The sequence below is a fragment of the Sinocyclocheilus grahami genome, unplaced genomic scaffold, assembly GCF_001515645.1.
Source record: "Sinocyclocheilus grahami isolate Dianchi unplaced genomic scaffold, SAMN03320097.WGS_v1.1 scaffold39.1, whole genome shotgun sequence".
Classification (NCBI taxonomy): domain Eukaryota; kingdom Metazoa; phylum Chordata; class Actinopteri; order Cypriniformes; family Cyprinidae; genus Sinocyclocheilus; species Sinocyclocheilus grahami.
Genome location: NW_015505218.1, coordinates 3,006,408 through 3,020,934, shown reverse-complemented (window position 1 = coordinate 3,020,934; position 14,527 = coordinate 3,006,408). Strand labels below are relative to the sequence as shown.

The 14,527-nt window shown below is 37.2% G+C and overlaps 2 protein-coding genes across 3 annotated transcripts in view; both read right to left on the bottom strand.

The window, feature by feature from the left end:
* pigs (phosphatidylinositol glycan anchor biosynthesis, class S) lies at positions 1 to 6,186 on the bottom strand. Of its 2 annotated transcripts, none has more exons than XM_016267613.1 (12): positions 6,137 to 6,186; positions 5,716 to 5,858; positions 5,527 to 5,638; positions 5,322 to 5,411; positions 2,808 to 2,899; positions 2,486 to 2,723; positions 2,261 to 2,403; positions 1,505 to 1,619; positions 1,265 to 1,410; positions 928 to 1,028; positions 629 to 839; positions 1 to 513 (listed from the first exon to the last, which is right to left on the bottom strand). In XM_016267613.1, exons 1-12 carry the CDS (start codon positions 6,153 to 6,155, stop codon positions 235 to 237), a joined length of 1,689 nt encoding a protein of 562 aa, XP_016123099.1. In that variant the 5' UTR covers positions 6,156 to 6,186; the 3' UTR covers positions 1 to 234. The 2 variants fall into 2 exon arrangements, with proteins under 2 accessions (XP_016123099.1, XP_016123100.1); XM_016267614.1 differs by having other exon boundaries at positions 5,716 to 5,855; positions 6,137 to 6,177.
* Positions 6,187 to 6,642: 456 nt separating this feature from the next.
* Positions 6,643 to 14,527, bottom strand: part of LOC107581922 (fructose-bisphosphate aldolase C) — a 15,918-nt gene continuing 8,033 nt past the window's right edge. The window contains exons 2-9 of the mRNA XM_016267612.1: positions 11,970 to 12,100; positions 11,612 to 11,823; positions 10,235 to 10,289; positions 9,989 to 10,149; positions 9,494 to 9,577; positions 9,202 to 9,376; positions 8,826 to 9,025; positions 6,643 to 7,618 (exon numbers count right to left, since the gene is read on the bottom strand). Coding sequence (XP_016123098.1) covers positions 7,526 to 7,618; positions 8,826 to 9,025; positions 9,202 to 9,376; positions 9,494 to 9,577; positions 9,989 to 10,149; positions 10,235 to 10,289; positions 11,612 to 11,823; positions 11,970 to 12,081 — 1,092 coding nt within the window. The 5' untranslated portion in view covers positions 12,082 to 12,100 and the 3' untranslated portion in view covers positions 6,643 to 7,525. The remainder of the gene's footprint in view (positions 7,619 to 8,825; positions 9,026 to 9,201; positions 9,377 to 9,493; positions 9,578 to 9,988; positions 10,150 to 10,234; positions 10,290 to 11,611; positions 11,824 to 11,969; positions 12,101 to 14,527) is intronic.

Below are 14,527 nucleotides of genomic sequence, written 5' to 3'. Positions count from 1 at the left end.
TGCACTTTTATTCACACTCATTCATTGTTCAGTACAGCTGCCTTCGTAAATTTAAGCATATAATCCGGATTTCATATCAGTTCTTTTTCATCCAATGACAGTTAGACTATTGGTCTAATAAATAAAATGTAAATGTACACCACACACATCATCTCTTAATGAATCAGTGTGTTTTTTGAACATGCTACACAAATGCAGCCATTAGTGTGTATGCATCAAACAAGCCGTGGTTTCTTAGTCACTTTTGGCTTGTTTATCTGCTCGCTTTTTCTTAGCTTCACTCACAATTTTCAGTAGCGAGAGCACAATAGGTACACACATGGGTAGGAAAAGAGGAATATAGATGGCGAATTTCTGATCGTCTGGAAAATAAAGAAGATGCAAAAGAGAGGGGTCGAAAAAGGCCCTCTCTGAAGCCAAAATGGCCTCCCTGCTGTACTGAAGCGCAAAGGCCAGGTTCCCAGCCTCTAACTCGGCGACAGCAGACTGGAGCGACGTCACTGCGCTGGAAACCTGTGCGAGAAATAATAGCAAAAGTGTGCATTTTACAATTCCTATGGTTCAGAACAAAATGTTACAGTGGAACTATTTCATTATGTGATGAACTATGAACATCTGGACCTCCCACCTGCTGTGCGATGTTGTCATTGATGACGATGTTTCCAATCTGGTCGAGGAGCTGAGCCAGCGAGGTGATGGTGGTGCTGGCAGTGGCGATGTTCTCCACACTGCGGCTCCACAGGAGTCGGTCCAGCTCCCAATCAGCCAGTCCAGCGCTGCCTGGGCTCTGCAGCACAAAGCCTGTGGGAGGATGAGTATGCTGCACTCCCAGCATGAGCCTAGAAACAAAATGATAAAGAAAGTGAAATAAAACACTTTCACCTGGGCAAACCAGGTATTTTTACTTACATTTGTGAAAGTACTAACCGTAACTGTGCCAAAAACACACCCATCACTTTAGCCATATTAATGTTGATATCTACAGGACGTTCAGCTTCAGGTCCGTACATTTCATTCACATTGTACACCTGGGGACACAGATGACAGATAAAAGACATATTCCCGTTTGCAACATCCAGCACATTCACGTCATTTCATATAATTCACAATATTTAAAGGAGACATATCATGAAAATCTGACAAGCACAGAACACTCGAGTCCCAGCCTCAGAGGAGTCAAGAGAACAGTGGATTTATTCATTCATTTACTGTATATTACGCTGCTGCCATACAGATTAAGGAAGTTAATATATCTGGACAGTACCATAATGCCGCCCCAACGAGGGCTGTGGAAGGCGTTAGAGGGCACCTCCCGTTTGCTGTGGTCTCTGATGAAAAGAGGAGAGTGGTGGGAATCTGGCACATATAGCAGGAAGTTCAAGACAGGGTTAGAGGAAGCTGCATTGGAACCTGTGTGAAAGAGAATACCAGAATGTGTGAATCTACATGAGCATAAAAACCATTCATTAAAAGCAGATCATATCAGTTATAGCTCAAATCTCACCTAGTCTGGCCTCAACAGGGTTGATAACATGTGACAGGCTGTCTGCACTGAGTGTATATGCTGACACACTGTTGTCAAATCGAGGATTCACACCCAGAACGGCATAATACAGAATCTGAAAAGAACGAACACACAAGTGACAAATAGAAGAGGAGAACTTTGGGTGGGCAGTCCAGTACTATATCAAAAACGAGAACTACAAATTATTATTTACAAGATATAAATATACATAATGATAGTAATATTTGTTCAATGTTTGCTCAATGGAACTCAGTGGAAAGCTGTTGATATATTAAATAACCACACATTAATACCAATATATCAAATTAAATTTAAATAAATTCCAATTAAAGGAATTAAATTAAAGGAAACCAAAACAAAATCTGGCATTAGTGAGCAACTTCATATTTAATGTGAAATGTGTAAAGAACATTAATATAAAAAGAAAATAAATATATATAAAAAAATTATATTATAAACTATTAAAATTCTGACTCTAAATGCTGACTGAATGAGTCTTAATGTTGTAAAATATCCTCACGCACCACTCCATGTTTCTTAATTTCTCTTGTGTAAAAACACAAAGCAGCTCTACTAGCTGTGCAAATGTATCTGTTGTTGTATAAACAGTACAGCAAATTCTCTATGGGTTAACACATTTGTAATCGTTGCAAGGTACAGAATATTCCGTCATCCCTGTGAAGAGTCACATTTGTTAGAGACCACACAAACTACAACGTAATTGTTCTTAGGCACCTGAGAGTCCACTGAAAAGTTGGCTATAGGGGCAAGTTTGTTCAATAAAGGCTGAATGCAGCTTTGAACGGCACCTTCGATATCCCAGTGAAGACTGTGTGACCTTGGGTCTGGGTTGAGCAGACTGAATGTGATCTCGTAGCCTAATAGAAGCCGAAATTAGATTAAGATAATTAAATGAGTATGCTATTGAGAATACAAGCCCAAATGAGGGATAATACTCACCAGGACTGGATTTGATGGCCCGCATGCTGTCTGCCATACTCTCCTTAGTCACTTTGGCCATGCGGACACGGTCGCTCAGGGCAGCTACTATATCCTGGTGACTAAAGGACATGGTGCTTACCACTTGCTCCACCTCCATGTCCAGATTTGATAGGACTTCCTTCAGACTCCAAGAACTTTTAAAGGGAGGAGAACGTAGCAGCGCAGTGCGCCGTTGCCCCACGTACACTTTCACATCCTGAAAGTAAACAGCCAGAATGAGCATAATGAGCTTCAGAAGTTATTTCAGTATGTAAAAATACAGAAATGCTCTGAATCTTACCTCTGGCAGAAGGGCGGCGGACTCGGGGATCACATATACAACCACAGACCCACAAGAACTCTCAGAGAGCATGTGTAAGGATAGATCTGCCTCTGTTGGAGGGAGAAGTAAGCAACTCAGGGATAGAAACTCCATAGTAGCAATAGAAAAATTAATTCACATTTAAAAATGAGTGATGTGACAAAAAGAAAACCGAAGAAACCCAAAACCAAAATAGCTCATTTTAAATTAGCTTTTGTTTGGAATAACTCCACAAATACAATTACTATTTACTATAATAATACTTTTTTATTTTATTTTATCTATATTTCAGGGACAATACACATTAATAATGCACATAATCAATGTAAAATGTGCCAAATTTAGCCACAATGGCCAATTTCCACCTGTAGTGCCTGGGCAGGTAATTGGAAAAAGTAAAAAGATCTCAGTGCTTACACTAAAATCCATATACATGTTCACAATTTCACAGCAACAACCATTTAAAATATTTTTTTTAAAAAGATACCACAATAACGAATTAGTTCTAACTATTTAGTTCTGTTGGGAGTCTATTCAAGTTTTAAGGGTTCCTCTGAAAGCAAATGATAATGGATAAGAAGAAGAATATTTAATGTATAAGTGATTGCAATTGTTCTTCCGTCAGTGGGAATTACAACAATTAAAATATTCTATAATCTGTCAGTATAGTCAATATATCCTCATTAAAATTTGATATAATTGAACTGGTATTAATAAATAATTAAATAACTGATTAAAGGGGTCATAAGATGTTTCGTATTACAAGCTCTTGGTGCATAAAGAAGATCTGTAAAGTTGCAAAGACAGAAGTCTCAAATCCAAAGAGATATTCTTTATAAAAGTTAAGAGTCAACCACGCCTACCTAAAACGGCTCGTTCTAACACGCCCCCACATATCTACCTCACTTTGTGGGAAGATTTGCGTAACGCCGCCCAAATGTTCACACAAAGAAAGAAGACGTAACTTTTATTCTCGCTGTAGTATTGTTGCTGCCGCCATGTCGTGAAGACGCTGTGTGTTTCGTTGTGAAAGCGAAACTACCGTATTGGCCCGAATATAAGACGACCCCCCTTTTTCCAGATGTACCTTTTGGAAAAAGGCTTTTTAAAAACCAAATCTTGTTTTTTTCTCAGTAAAACAAATTTTGTCTTCAATTATTTTCATATTGCATATTTTTCCCATTTAAATTTTTGTTTTGAAAGTATGGTAAAAACTGGTCAAATGTACCAACAATCACATTTAAAAAATATACACTTTTTGATATACCATAAAAAAAACAGGTAGCCCATCTGAATTAGGACATTTAGGCTATCCATCTAATAGTAGCCTACCAAAATTGTATTAACAGTAGAAGTTCAATCTTACTGTAGTCTTCAAATCTGGGTACTGTCTTACGTTTTAAAATCACAAAGAGAGTTTGGTCGCGATCTTTACAACACGCATTTATTTCATGGCACACTCGTTTTATGCGTATTTGGCGCCACCTATTGTTGTGGGTGTATTATTGACATGTCAGATGTTTTTTCAAGAAAAATTTTTTGTCTTATATTCGGGTCAATATGGTACTTTGTTTGGTCTTCCAAAAGAGGACGATATCTGCTTCGTCATGCCTGGAGCTGATCCGTGCTGGTCGCTGAGGAAATACATAAACTTTGCGCTGTGGATCGCCGGATCGGCTTTCACCGTGGACGAAGTGGAGTCCAGCCCGGGGTCGTCACATGTGGTTCCCACCGTGTGTGACGCTGTGTGTTTCGTTGTGAAAGCGAAACTACAGGTGCATCTCAAATTAGACTGTGTTTTCTGAAGTCCACAGTCAACGCAGCCATCTACCAGGACATTTTAGAGCACTTCATGCTTCCTTGCTTCCTTCATGCTTCCTTCTGCTGACAAGCTTTATGGAGATGCTGATTTCCTTTTCCAGCATGTTTTCATATTTAAAGGATTTGCCACTGATGATTCAAACACGAGTTTTTAGCAGTGTAGAGTAGCACTTGTTGTTTGTCCTTTCTCCGATCACAAATGCAGACATGGTTTTATGTTTACGCGGCGCGATGCAACGCAACACATAAAAAGACAGTATAAGTCATTATAATCAGTAATTATGTCCCCACTGGATGCAACAAATGCCTCGTTTGTAATGGGTTTTAATGTTTTTGTCTCGTCGCTCCGGCCGGACACGGCATCAACAGTATGGTGAGGGGCGTAACATTTCCGTCACACGCTTGAGGTATTCGGCCAATCACAACGCATTGGATAGCTGGCCAATCACAGCACACTTCGCTTTTCAGACCGATGATCTTTGTAAAAATCGACGCCTTTCAGAAAGGTGGGGCATAGAGGAGAAACAATAATGTACAGTATGTCAAAAATAATGTGTTTTTTTTACCTTAAACCGCATAAACACATTTCATTACACCAAATAATGTTCTTTTTAGCAACATCATATGGACGCTTTAAATCATAATTTACTAGTAACAATAAATCCACTCAACCTGCAGCAGTGGGCTGATTCAAGGCGTCTTCCTCCATTATAGTGGCAGTGCGATATCTGGTTTCATATTTGTACCGCAAACCTGTTTTAGCTTCAGAGGAAAAGAGAGCAATGCATTCTGTTCTGGATCAAAATTTCTGTTCTTTGTTTTTTTAAATTAGTTTTATGATGAAGCTTCCAAATAGTTTCAGAAATTGATTACTTACCATCAACTTGGTGCTCCTTTTGATTGACATGGCTAAGTGGAAACTTTTTCTGCTGTTCTGGGGTCAGTGTTCCTCGCGAGAAGACCACCTCGATATCAACACTTAGCTGAAGCTGTCAAAAACACGATAATATGTCATTGCTGAACTAACAGATGATTCTGTCTTGAGGAAGGACGAAGTGCGTGTTACCTGGAGGGAGTCGAGTTCGCTGATCTCAGAGAAAGGGAGCCAGGCGCGGTAGGTCTCGGTGGTCTTCCACCAAAGTGGGATGCCCACCACAATGACCACTGCAGCGATGGCAAGGGCAGCATATCGCCCTCGCTGCATTTCTGCTATGACCAAAATGAAACAGTAAGAAATAAGACTAAATAGGAGCTACATATTCATTGAAATTGTGGAAAACATAAAATATAAATTATTCATTCACAAAAACATAGTGAGTGACCCAACCCTGACTTAAAACATGCTTAACATAACTAAGCTGCTGACATTTGGCTTTAGTGTAATGCACTTTTAAATATACAACAATTGTGGGGAAAAAAATACGTGAACACTGAAATAATTTCGAAGGCAAAATGAGGCAATCGTTTTGAATTAAAGCAGGACTCACCAAGCTGCAGGGCTGCCATTGCTGTGTGAAATAACTACCGCATAACCCGCTATTGGAGGATTCTATCCAATCAGACGACAGAGGGCACGGAAGCCTCCAATCAGAGTTAAAGGGGGCGGGTTTAGTGTCATTCTCACTTCCTTAAAAAGCCGATTTATTATATCTGGTTTGCAGCACTTTGCAGTTAAAAATAATGCCACTTTTAAAGGGTTAGTTGTTCTCCCCAAAAAATGAAGTCTTTATTTACTCATTCTCATTTCGTGTTAAACCTATATGCGTTTATTTCTTCTGCAAATCACAAAATAAGATATTTTGAATAATGTTAAAAAACTGTTTTGGTTACCATCAAAAAAATTAAAAAAATTAAAAATATGATTTTGTGTTCTACAGAAGAAAAAAGAAAAAGTCATGCAGGTTTATAACGAAGTTGAATTACTGAAATAAATGAACTTTTCCACGACATTCTAATTTATTGAGATGCACCTGCATAATAATGACAAACAGCATCTGGCATGTTACAGTATTTTATTTTAGTTTTTACCATCTGACACACGAAGTGCTTAGAGAACAACATCAAATCACAAGATCACATTTTGTCAACAGAGCGGTGAGTGCTCCCCTCCCCAAAAGCTCCAGTTTGGTACGCTCCGCCGTTTACAACCAATATTAGTTATTCATGTAGCACTGTGTCACAAATACGGGGAGGAGAGGGAGAGCATGATACACTCAAGCACACAACACAACGGAGTACAATTTCAAAATAATGGTCCTTTTCAAACTAATATTGTTAGTATTTTATATTAAATTTCTTGGACAGTAATCACACAGCCCAGACAATGCATTAACATTATATGTGAACAACACAAAATAATATTCCTTGGAGTCTGGTGGAGTTAATCATAACAATAATATATTACTCGGTTTCATTCCCTATTATAATAAACTGCCCCTGCTGGCATACACACCGATCTGAACTCAGTATTCACATCATGATGAGGTCATACTGCACTGCAAGGAATGTGACAAGTCAACTTGAGTGGCTGGTGCCTGAATTGGAATGACTTATGTTGGAATGATAAAAACAGAATGGCTGATATACATATACATCCATTTAAAACGGGCCACAAAAAATACTGTTTTCTTGTTTGTAGCATGAAACCACGCTTTGAATATTTCAAAAAATAAAACAATCTCCTGCATACCTTTCTATTTCTCCTCTCCATTCTTAAAGTTTAATACATTTTAAATAGATACATTAAGAGACACTGCAATGACAACCCTAAAGTACAGAAGACAGCGCAGGCCTGTGATTGGTTGGTGACAGGAAGGGTAGCAGCTGTGCACTATACTATTGGCTGGCGGAAGCTGGAACGATGGGATACGGGATGTTCAGTAGGCATGATTGGCCACGTACAGGGACTGTCCCGCTGATCCACCGGTTCCAGAGGAGACGTACTTGCCTTGAGCAGCCAATCCATTAACCTGAGGAAAGTTCACAAAGGTCAGTTTATGTTGCCTGAATCGGCAGTTTTAGACGGACCTTACATCAAAGCATTGTAGCCCAACAATTCTAAACAGATTCACTTCCTAGTTCTATTGTTATTCAATTTTATATTCTTTTTAAGTATTATATTGTTATTTATTATTTAAATGTTATAATATTCTATATAAAATTATATATTATATTTACATAATTCTATTTACCTTCTATATTAAAGTTTACATTAGATTCTCAGTACTTTAACATACTCGATGCATGTATTTACTAGAAAAATTGTCCTCAAATTAGTAATATGTGTACTAATACAGTAGTGATGGACCAAAATGAATTTATAAATTAAACCGAAAACCAAAATTATATATATATATATATATATATAATTATTTTATAAGGGCTTTTTTTAAAGAATAATTTTAAGAATAATTATTTAGCACATAATATTAGTGATGTACTGAAATTTCAGCAACCAAAAATATTCAGCCATAACAGCAAAAAATAAATATATATATATATTTCTTTTATTATTATTATTTTTTTTTTTTTTGCAGTTATGGATGAATATTTTTGGTTGCTGTAATTTCAGTACATCACTAATATTATGTGCTAAATAATTATTCTTTAAAAAAGCCCTTAAATTATAATTTAAAGATATTACCTATGAATTTACATGACATTTAGCGGTTCATGATTTATGAAAAGATGCAGATAAACATTTTAAAGATATTAGCATTATCATCTGTATACAAAATACAAATTTTAATTAAATAAAGATTATTTCATAGAAATTAGCACATTTACATATTGATTTATAAAGCATTATTTCAATTATATTGACTACAGAAATTTCCACAATTTAAAAAAATGCATTTGATTTGGGTAAAAATAAAATTTGCTTTAGGGACAGCAACATTTGCCAGTGTTTGCCGAATTTTCGTGGGCAAAATTAATTAATTTCAAGGGGAATCCAAGTGTTCAGGAATTTTGTGCAATACACAAATTTCGCAACTGATTCAAGTTGGTCACACAGATGAACCGCGTTGGCCAACAGAAAGTTGCTCGGTTTGGAAGTGACTTCTGTGTGAGCTATGCTTCATACTGTGCTACTCTACTGACAATAGGCCTTTTGTTAATGTGAAATTTTGCCAAATGTGACTGCACCTTAATGGGAAAAGGATTTGATCAACTGACCTTAGCACGCTTGATGAACTCCTCTGTGGCGGCCTTCTCATTTTCCTTGACTCCGCGCCAGGCGTTGAGGGCTGAGGCCTGCAGGGCACGTCCATAGGAGAAGGTGAGGGCCCAGGGTTTTGTCAGAGGGCAGTTGTTGATGGCGTTCAAGTTGATAGACGCGTCCTCCTCACTCTGACCTCCAGAGAGGAATGTCACACCTGCCAGAGGAATTTCAAAATACATTCAACTCACCACATAGTGTTCACTGCTCACACTTTTTAAAACATGCCATTTCCTTTTGTTATCTACGTCATGGCGCTCTTAAATCATGACGCTCCACATTCTTAAAGCTTCAAAGCACAGCTGAGGTTTCTCCATTAGACTCGTGACTCACCGGTTACTGCGGGGGGAACGGTACGGCGCAAGGCTGTCACTGTAGCCATGGCAATTTCCTCATTGGAGAATTTGGTGGGGCAGGAGTGTCCAGCTGTCACCATGTTGGGTTTCAGAAGAGTTCCCTCCAGATAGACATGATGGTCAGACAGGGCCTTGTAGCAGGCAGCAAGGACCTGGAGACACATGGGAAATAAAGAAAAGGTTAGTACATTTAATCATATAGTACGTTTCAACATTAAATCAAGTCTTGTTTGAATGCTATAAATTGATGTCACTTTTTATGTACCTACCTTCTCTGTAACATACTGGCAGCGTTTCAAGTCGTGGTCACCATCAGGTAGAATCTCTGGCTCAACAATGGGCACAATCCCATTCTGAAAATCCAAATGGACAATATTACGTCAAAAAAGTCACACTCCATTGGTTAAATCTTATCTCTGATATCTATGCATTAGTATTATTTATATACCATTATAGTATTTTTTTCATATTTTGAATTTAATATTTTCATTTTAGTTTGAGTCATATTATATGCTTTTACCACAGTTTTTGAAAAAGTTTCTATTTAGCTTTCTTTTTATTTAAGTTTTAGTTTGTCAGTTTAATTCAGCTAGTTTTCACCGCAACGTTTCAAAAACATTCTTTTGGTTTTTAATATTTAGATTTAATTTCTGCTTTATTTTTTCAATTAACGATTCAGATAATAGTTTTAGTTTTAATAAACAATAACAACACCGCTTGCCTTTAAGATGAACGCACAGACAGCCAAGACTTAATGAGCTCACCTGCTGGCAGATGCTGGCGTAGCGAGCCAGGACGTTAGCGTTCTCCATGATGGCTAACTCTGAAGGAGTGGTCTCGCTGATCTTCAGCACAGACCTCCACTTGGCAAAGTCAGCACCGTCTTTCTTATATTGAGCACAGCGTTCTGACAGGCCATCAAGCCCTTAAGAAAAACAGGTAGCACTTTAACAAAACATCATTATTGCCATCAATTTTAGCAAATATTATATCAGCAACTGTAAGCTTACCCTGTGTGGTGGTCTCTCCATTTGTTCCTGCCAGAGGGACGACACCTTTGTCAACCTGTAAAAGAGGACAACCTGCTTTAGGATCAAAATGTCATGGCAGCATTGCTAATAGTCCAGGGCCCTCATTTATCAACAGTGCGTACACAGATGTGAGTGCATAAAAACAGTTTCACGCAAAGTGTGGGATCTACCAACTTGTACTTATTACTTAGGAATGTGTGTAAATATAAGCACATCTCTGAGCATGCTTATGCAGAGAATCTAGTGGTAGAATGACGATACTACAAAAAGAAAGTGCCGCCGCATGTGTCCTGTGTCTTTTAATTGCAAATGCTCAATTGATCATTTCATATTTCAAGCGAAACATTAGATTACTTACTGGTGTGCGTAAGAACCACGTGCACATGTTTGATAAATAGGGATTTTTTTTTTGTATTTACATTCTAAATTTCATTTGTAGGATAAAATATAGAACTTTTTCTATGCACTCTTGATAAATGAGGGCCCAGGAGTCCTGACTGTATTTTCCAATAACTATCTTAAAAATAAATGTTTAACTATGCCGTATTTACCTATAAACTATAAATACAAAGAAAATGATACAAATATAGTATTTCATAGTATATAGAATTACAAACATCTTCAAGCAGCTAAAAAGGTCACATATATATATATGTGTGTGTGTGTGTGGGGGTATTTATACATACATATATATATATATTTATTTATTATAAATGTTTAACTATGCCGTATTTACCTATAAACTATAAATACAAAGAAAATGATACAAATATAGTATTTCATAGTATATAGAATTACAAACATCTTCAAGCAGCTAAAAAGGTCACATATATATATATGTGTGTGTGTGTGGGGGTATTTATACATACATATATATATATTTATTTATTTATATATATATATACACACACACTACTCAATTTAGGAGTTGGTTGGTTCTGCTCTTGAAAGAAGTCTATTATGCTAAAGGTTGCATTTATTTGATCAAAAATACAATAAAAAATGTGAAATATTATACCACAATTTAAAAAATCTTTTTACCGTTTTATTATATATATTAAAATGTAATTTATTCCGGTGATGCAATACTGAATTTTCAGCATCATTACTTTAGTCTTCTGTGTCACATGACCCTTCAGAAATGATTCTAATATGCTGGTTTACTGCTCAGGAAACTTTTCTTATTATTATATCAGTGTTAAAACACTTGTGCTGCTTAATATTTTTGTGGAAACCATGACACATCTCTTCAGCATTTATTTGAAATAGAATTTTTTTAATGGCTTTAATGTCACTTTTGATCAATGTAATGCATCCCAGTTGAATAAAATCATTAATTTAAATCAAATTTTGTACCTTGATTCCCACAACAATGCCCCTGTCCTTGATCATTTTGGCAAAGGGTGTGCCATCATCAGCTTTCTGGTAAAGGGTCTCGTGGAAGAAGATGACACCACCAATGCACTTGTCTATGCGCTCGTCAGCAGTGAAAAGGATCTGGCGGTACAGACGGCGGTTTTCCTCTGTGTTCTCGACGCCAATGGGGTTCAGGCGCTTTGCCATACTACCTGTATACATGCAGACATACACATCATTGTGTTAGAGGGACTGCCAGAAAGCGGTTTGCTGCATATTTCATGTTTGGAACAACATGAGGGGAATAAATGATCATACTGAAAGTGTTATTTCCATATAAGATGCAACCCTCACTGACCTGTGGACTCATCTGCAGCGAGGATGCCCTTCCCAGGAGCTACGATACGCTGAGCGATGTCCTGGAGCTCCTTCTTCTGCTCAGATGTGAGTGCGGGGTACTGGTGCGTCATGTCTGCGGCTCAAAGCAACCTGCAACAGAGGAATGGCAGAGACACAACTGTCATTTCATCCATCTTATATATATTTCTATCATGACAACTCTCGGAGGGTTTGGCATGGTAATGTACATGACACTGTTAATGTGTTTAGTCTTGGTGGAATAGATCTGCTACGCTGCTGCAGAGTAAGTACCAAGACTTGCTACGGCCAATACATCCACAACATGCTGATGCAAGCATGTAAGAAACAGGCCTGTACATGTAACATATATGAAATAACCCCCATATACGGCATACATGAATCACCCCATAGCAGACCTATACAGGTGGAGCTGGGGAAGGTGGAGGGTTTCTGAAGCGCTACAGCAAGCACTAGCTGAGTATTTGAATGCTGAGCAGCAAGGTCACTGGCCGCTGATACAAAAGGAACCAATCAGCTGTTTCATGCCAGAACTTTGGAGAAATACACACACACTATTGTTCAAATATTTGGGGACATTAAGATTTTTTTAATGATTTGGAAAACTAAAAATAATAACATTGTGAAATATGCTTAAAATAACTTACAATTAAGCCAATAAAATAAGCAATTTAAAATAACCAATTTCTATTTTAATATATTTTTAAATTTTAATTTATTCCTCTGATAGCAAAGCTGAATTTTCAGTATTATTACTCCAGTCTCCAGTGTCAAAAGATCTTTCAGAAATCATTCTAATATCCTGATTTGGTGCTCATGAAACATTTCTTATTATTAGCAATGTTGAAAACAGTTGTGCTGTTTAATATTTTTGTGGAAACCATACTTAAAGAGCTACACTATGGCTCTTGATTTGGGAATCAGACCATGGCTTGAATGGGAAATTGGCAGTGCTTTCTGCTGCTTAGAAACACTACTTCACGCAAAGAAAGTCACACAAGGAACAACAATTTGTCTCCTGGAAACGTCTGACTGCTGGCTATGGATAAACAAAACTGTGCCTCATTATTCAAGGTATCTAAAAGGGTCTGGTTAATATTCAGTCCCACTCTTCCTCACAAGCTCTTTAGCGAGGCTGAGTTGCATAATAACGTAGACTAAAGCCAGCAGAGCGTCTTCTATCGCTGTTATGCAATCACACTCCTCTAATCTCTGCTGTCAATCCCCATTAGACATGCCCCACTGTCTGCTACTACACGGTATTGGATTGACACAGCATTTCATTAAAAGGGTTTGGCTACTTGTGTAAAAGAAGTACAATTTAGAATACTTAAAAAAAAAAAAAAAAAAGTACTTATGGAAATAATATATTTTAAAAGATAAATAATTGTGAACAATGTAAATGTTTTACTGAACTGCATGCTAATTGCAATTAAATCAAAATGCATTATAGGTTAATTTTATATTTAATGCAATTAGCTGAACATAAGAGTGCTTTAAATGTAATACTGAATAATAACCTACATTTAAAACTATAATCAAGTGCATGTTCTTTAGTGTTTGTCAACTTCTTAAAGCACAAAATTATTAATTATAGATTAAAATAATGATTTAAAACTGATGTTAAATTAAAAGGTTTCATTAGAAATGATTACAAAGTGCTCTTTGTAAAGCCCACCAAAATGTTTTAAGAAAGAGTAATGAAAATTGATTGATATTATGTTATACTTAAAAATATACTTCTTACACTTCTTTTACACAAAGGTTATTTTTTTTCACTCAATAATCACTCACCATAAATATCGTTCATATTGTCACTGGAGTTTCTTTCTTGTCTAAAACCCTTCTATGCCTGTATACTGATTACATTGGTTGAGTGCTCCCCCATCTCTGTGCTGAACGGAACAAGCCAAAACCGGCACAGACTGGCTGGTCTGTGTTGATAGCAATCCCAGTTAGATGTGTTGTGACCCCAAACACACCAGCTCATGCACAGAACTCATGGAATAAAAGAGAAAACCAACCTATCAAGAAGCACAGAATGTTTGAATGTTATATTGTCCTGAACTGCTAGTTAGAAAATCAGAGATAATCCTCTCATTTTAATTAGAGGCTAAACAAATCAGCTGATTTGAAGCCAGTTGTTGTTTCTCTAGCATCTTAAATATTGTTTTATTTCTTTGCTGTCATATGGTTTATCACAGTTTTACTGAAGTGACAGGAGAGCTCACTCTGTGAATGAATCCGGCTCATTGTATTTGTTGAACAATGGAAGTTTCCACAGAAAAACACAGCCTACGGCTGCGGCTCACTGCATTCAGAGCACATTTTCAAATATTTTTTGCAAGGGATGCGTCACGACATGCTCTTACCATTCCACTGAGAAGAAAACAGGCATCTGACATATTGAAGGAGTCTTCATTGACTGGCATTATTTTGAGCAATGTTAAAGGGATAGTTCACCCAAAAATTTAAATTCTGTCATCATTTACTCACTCTCAAGTTGTTCCAAACCTGTACAAGTTTCTTTCTTTTGTG

Coding starts and splice junctions, on each gene's coding strand:
- pigs (XM_016267613.1), bottom strand. Junction 2,724..2,807: donor CCGCCGCCCTTCTGCCAGAG/GTAAGATTCAGA, acceptor GTTTACTTTCAG/GATGTGAAAGTGTACGTGGG. Junction 1,620..2,260: donor ACTTTTCAGTGGACTCTCAG/GTGCCTAAGAAC, acceptor CGTTCTTTTCAG/ATTCTGTATTATGCCGTTCT.